This window comes from Leptonychotes weddellii, chromosome 5, assembly GCF_054177405.1.
Source record: "Leptonychotes weddellii isolate Sample4059 chromosome 5, ASM5417740v2, whole genome shotgun sequence".
In the NCBI taxonomy this organism is placed as follows: Eukaryota; Metazoa; Chordata; class Mammalia; order Carnivora; family Phocidae; genus Leptonychotes; species Leptonychotes weddellii.
This window is the reverse complement of record NC_138373.1, coordinates 15,282,928-15,288,176: the sequence shown is the minus strand read 5'-3', so window position 1 is coordinate 15,288,176 and position 5,249 is coordinate 15,282,928. Positions and strand designations below refer to the sequence as shown.

Below are 5,249 nucleotides of genomic sequence, written 5' to 3'. Positions count from 1 at the left end.
ATGGTGACTAGGGGTCCACCATCTACATCAGAGGTCTCCAGAGAGTCAGTTGCCATGGTGACGGGGGGTCCACCGGCTACATCAGAGGTCTCCAGAGAGCCAGTTGCCATGGTTCCATCAGTCATAACGTGGAGTGCCAGAGAGTTTCTTGGTGGTTCAGCAGGGTTACTGTTTGCATTAATTTCCAGGTTTGATGACTCCTTGGTGGAAACTTCCCAGAAGACTGTTGACTCAGGTACATGGAGGTCACTGGTGGCAGCTGTGGAAGCCTCAGGAAAGGACATTTCATTGGCTGTATAGAGGTCTGAGGAAGGTGGGGAGATCTGGTGCCTGGTGCTGTTACCCTTCTCTGGGACCCTTGTTGTCATAGGATTGGGGGTCACTAAGTTGAGGTTTGGGGACTCAGAGAAAGTTGAGACCAAGGAAGCAGAGGACCCTCCCGGTACAGACATCTCCAAAGTGGTTGTGATGTGCAGAGACCCCGGAGTCATCTCTTGAGTCCAGATGCCCCCAAAGAGGAGGAAAAACAGGGTCATTCCCATGGCAGCAGGCATGGACAGGAGTGGAGACCTGAGGGTGGGGAAGTTGGAGAAATACAAACACAGAAAGAGCTGAGGGGGGAGAACCTGGCCAGGCCCTCCCCTTCTGCCCACTTCCCTGCTTAACTGCCAGGCCTAAGTTGTGGTTTAACGGCCTTTTCCACCCTTGCTTTTACTATTCTCAGAAAGAACAAGGGAGCAGACACGGACAGCTCTGCCGACAACTGGGACCTGCAGGCCCCCTCAGGCCTCGGCTGCTTGCACTCCAGCAATGGCCGCCCCTCCCGGCCTTCCATGACCCTATTCAGCCCCGATGGCTCCCGATCCTCTTTTCCCATCATCTACCAGGGTCTTTCCAAGCCACAGCATATTCCCAGGTCCGCAAAGGCCCCTGCCCCCCAGGTCGCACCCCTTACCAGCTCACTTGATGAAGGCACAAGGTTGGGGCCAGGCTGCTCCAACTCCTCCTGAAGCTGGAGCAGGACTGGGCAGATGGGCCCCAGGGGGAAAGGAAGTGGCCCTGGCTCCACCCACCCCACCCCAGCATCCTGCCCCACCCACACTGCTCCCCCAGCTGTCCGTGATGACAGCTCCATCACTTGCTCTTTCTAGGGTCTGAGATGGCGCCAAGGGTTCTGGGGTCTCAGCGGAGGCAAGAGGGGGTTATGGCGGGTGGGGGGATCTGGAATGGGGACTTAGCTGGGAATTGGGATGTGCAAGGGGTGAAGCCGAGATGGGGATGAGGGTCAGAGCTGGGGTGATGCGGAGGTGTGCTTGACAACAAGGGCGTGCAGAGGAGGACATGGGAGGGAAGATGGTTTCCTTTGCATTTGTGGTCCCCAAGCTGTTAGGCCCAAACCCAGGGTAGCACCATTTCCTGCCCCAAGAGTTCCCAGGAAGTACCAGGGCAAGAAGAGGACCCGACTGGCTGGGGGCAGCGAAAGCATTTGCAGGCTGTGTGCAATCCCTGGTGGGCTCGTGATGACTTCTCCAGAAGCTGGGGGGGGGGTCACCACAATGGCCCCCAGCTGTGGGGTGCTTAACTAGACGGAGGCGGTTACTAAGCACTCATATGTTACAATTTTATTTTTGTGGAAGACTAATAAAGATGTAGGACTCTATATGGAAAACAGTCTGGAAAAATATCGATTAAGGCATTAGTCTAGTTTCTTTGGACAGGTGTGAATAGGGTTCTTTATTTTCTTCTTTGGATGGTTGCTGTTTTCTGAATTTCCTCTAGTTTTTTTTTCTCCTCCTCCTTTTTTTGTATGTGTATATATGTTTTCTTCATTTCTTTTTTCTTTCTTTTTATTTTTTTCAGTCGTTAAGCATCTGCCTTCGGCTCAGGTCATGATCCCAGGTTCCTGGGATGGAGTCCCACATCGGGCTCCCTCTTCAGCAGGAAGCCTGCTTCTCCCTCTCCCACTCCCCCTGCTTGTGTTCCCTCTTTCGCTGTGTCTCTCTCTGTCAAATAAATAAATAAAATCTTTAAAATATGTATATTTTATTTATGGGTGCCTGGGTGGCTCAGTTGGTTAAGCGTCTGCCTTCGGCTCAGGTCGTGATCCCAGGGTCCTGGGATCAAGTCCCACATTGGGCTCCCTGCTCCACGGGGATTCTGCTTTTCCCTCTGCTCCTCCCCCCCTTGTTCTCGCAATCTCTCTCTCTCTCTCTCTCAAATAAATAAATAAAATATTTAAATATATATATCTCTTATTTGCGAGATATATATATATTTATTCGAGATATATATATATATTTATATAAATATAAAGAAATATATATTTATTTGCGAGAGAGAACGTGCATGCGCGTGCAAGAGGAAGAGTGGAGGGCGAGGGCGAGAAACCCAAGCAGACCCCATGTTGAGTGCAAGGCCCAACGCAGGGCTTGATCTCACCACCCTGAGATCATGACCTGAGCCAAAATGGTGGGTCTGACGTTCAACCAACTGAGCCACCCAGGCAGCCCTCTTTTTATTTTATTTTATTTTTTCTCTTCTGATTTTTTAAATGATTTTATTTATTTGAGAAAGAGAGTGTGAGCATAAGCAGGGGGGAGCAACAGAGGGAGAGGGAGAAGCAGGCTTCCGCTGAGCGGGGAGCCCGATGTGGGGCTCGATCCCAGGACCCTGGGATCATGACCTGAGTCGAAGGCAGACGCTTAACCGATTGAGCCACCCAGGTGCCCCTACTTTCTTCTGATTTGCAAACTTCGACTTTCTGTGTATGTCTGGTTTGGGTTTTTTTTTTTTTTTTGCTTTTCTTTTTAAAAAAGCAAAACCGATTTTTATATTGTAAAAGCAATGGTATTTGTACCTGATAAATGATTGAACAGGCTCCTCTCAGGGCCTGGGATTACATCCCGCTCTCAAGCTAACGAGTTAGTCTGATGCAGTTACAGGAGACGCCTGGGGCCGAGACAGAGGAATCCATTACTCACCACAGAGCAAGCAGCAGGAGCATAATGCTTGCATCAGTTCTCCTTTCCCTCAAGTCCCACAGGGGTGATGCAGAGGAGCTTGCCCTGCAGCTGAGGAACACTGAGCTTGGGGCATTTCCCTCTATTTGAGCAAGTGGAAAGCAAGCCTTCTCTTCAGGGAGACATCGCTTCATCCCTCAGAGTTACCACAAACACACTTCAGAGAAATTGCCGAGAGGTAGAGGGGCTGGGGCCTGGCGGTCTCAAAATGCCAGCAGGAGGGTGCAGGGATGCTCAGGGCCTCGGGGGATTGCCTCTCCCGACAGTCAGGACAGTATAAGAGGAAAAGCTCCAAACTCTACCATGGGAGAAGCATTCATAACAAAGTTGTGTTTTGTGTCTGTATTTACGTAAGTATATATGCATGTCATCCATATTAAATCTTTTGTACATCCTGTTCTGTACTTACTGAACAAAAGAAAGAAGGAGAGAAGAAAGAGAGAAAAAGGAAGGAAAAAAACCATTCCATTGTTAGACATTTAAGTTTTTCAACATTTTGCTATGACAAACAGAAAAGTACAAATAATTGGCTGAAAAGTAATTGAAGGTTAAATTTTTTTTAATTCTAAAAAGTCAACAAAAATATTTGTAAGACTACACAAAGATTCCTAATTTCCCAATCTTTAAAAAATTGCTAAGGTGGGGGGAGCTTGGCTGGCTCAGTTAGAGGGGCGTGGGGCTCTTGATCTTGCTGTCGGGGGTTCGAGCCCACGTTGGGTGTAGAGATTACTTAAATAAAAATTTTTAAAGATTTTATTTATTTATTTGACAGAGAGATACATACCGAGAGAGGGAACACAAGCAGGGGGAGTGGGAGAGGGAGAAGCAGGCTTCCCGCAGAGCAGGGAGCCCGATGCAGGGCTCGATCCCAGGACCCCAGGATCATGACCTGAGCCGAAGGCAGACGCTTAACGACTGAGCCACCCAGGCACCCCACTTAAATAAATTTTTAAAAAAACAAGCCAAACCAGAGGTTCTCTGGGCGTGGTACGGCTGCTCCTCACCGCAAGCCCTTTCTACAAGTGAGGAGGCCAAGGACAGAGAGATTATGTAGCCTGGCCTAGAACAGGCCAGGCTCAGTGCCAAGCACTTCCCGTGTACAGAGCATTTGCTCTTCACAACTACTCTGTAAAATGCATATCATTACCCTCAACTTATAGATGAAGAAAGTGAGAAACAAAACAGCTCAGAGACTTGTCAAGGCTCAGACAACCAGCAATTACTAGAGGTGAGCTTCAAAACCAGGTTAGGGCACCTGGGTGGTTCAGTCGGTTGAGCATCTGCCTTCGCTCAGGTCATGATCCCGGGGTCCTGGGATCGAGCCCCGCATCGGGCTCCCTGCTCGGCGGGAAGCCTGCTTCTCCCTCTTCCTCTGCTGCTCTCCTTGGCCTTGAGCTCTCTCTCTCTCTCTTTCTCTCTCAAATAAATGAATAAAATCTTAAAAACAGACAAACAAAACAGGTTGGTCTAAGGGCCCAAGGCCCAAGATAAGAATAGCCCAGGTACTACTAGGGTCGGATACTTAATTACTGTGCTACATTTAGAAACATGTTTGTGTATAAATAATTCAAATAATAGAAGGAACGTAGACTTTAAAAAAGACCAATCTGCAGCCACCACATAACTGATTCAAGTAAGAATGAGTGTTAAAACTGTTGAGTAAAATTGGGGCAGCAGGGAAAGGGTGCATATGATATGTTTATAGGCTTAAAGTATCTCCCCACAAGATACGTGTTCATTACCAAGGAAAAGTAGCAGCTTCATGGTTTCGTGGTGGAGAAATCTAGTAGACATCATCTTAACCAAGTGATCAAACATTTTTTACAAATAGATTTATTTTTAATCTCTACAACAGGCTCAAACTCACAACCCTGAGATCGAGAGTCACACTCTACCAACTGAGCCAGCCAAGTGCCCCCAGCAAGTGATCAAACTTAACACCACCAATAGTGGGGCAAGCCGACATCAGGAAATTCCAGATGCACTCAGAAGGACACAGCGTCCTTCTGTGGTAGCTGCAGAAACAATGCAAATCCAAATTGAGGGTCATTTGACAAAATAACCGGCCTGTACTCTTCAAAAATGTCAGTGTCTGGAAGGACAAAGAAAGCCCGGAGACATTCTTCCAGATCTTCGAAGAATAAGGAGATGTGACGACCAAATGCATTACGGATTGGACCCTGGAATGAAGGGGAAACCGCAGAGAGGCGGCCCTGGAATAGCTGGCCA

At 48.3% G+C, this 5,249-nt stretch overlaps 1 protein-coding gene across 1 annotated transcript in view; it reads right to left on the bottom strand.

The window, feature by feature from the left end:
* The window catches only part of SPN (sialophorin), a 2,903-nt gene extending 1,866 nt beyond the window's left edge, over positions 1-1,037 (bottom strand). The window contains exons 1-2 of the mRNA XM_081819719.1: positions 956-1,037; positions 34-570 (exon numbers count right to left, since the gene is read on the bottom strand). Coding sequence (XP_081675845.1) covers positions 34-554 — 521 coding nt within the window. The 5' untranslated portion in view covers positions 555-570; positions 956-1,037. The remainder of the gene's footprint in view (positions 1-33; positions 571-955) is intronic.
* Between the last annotated feature and the right edge of the window lie 4,212 nt (positions 1,038-5,249).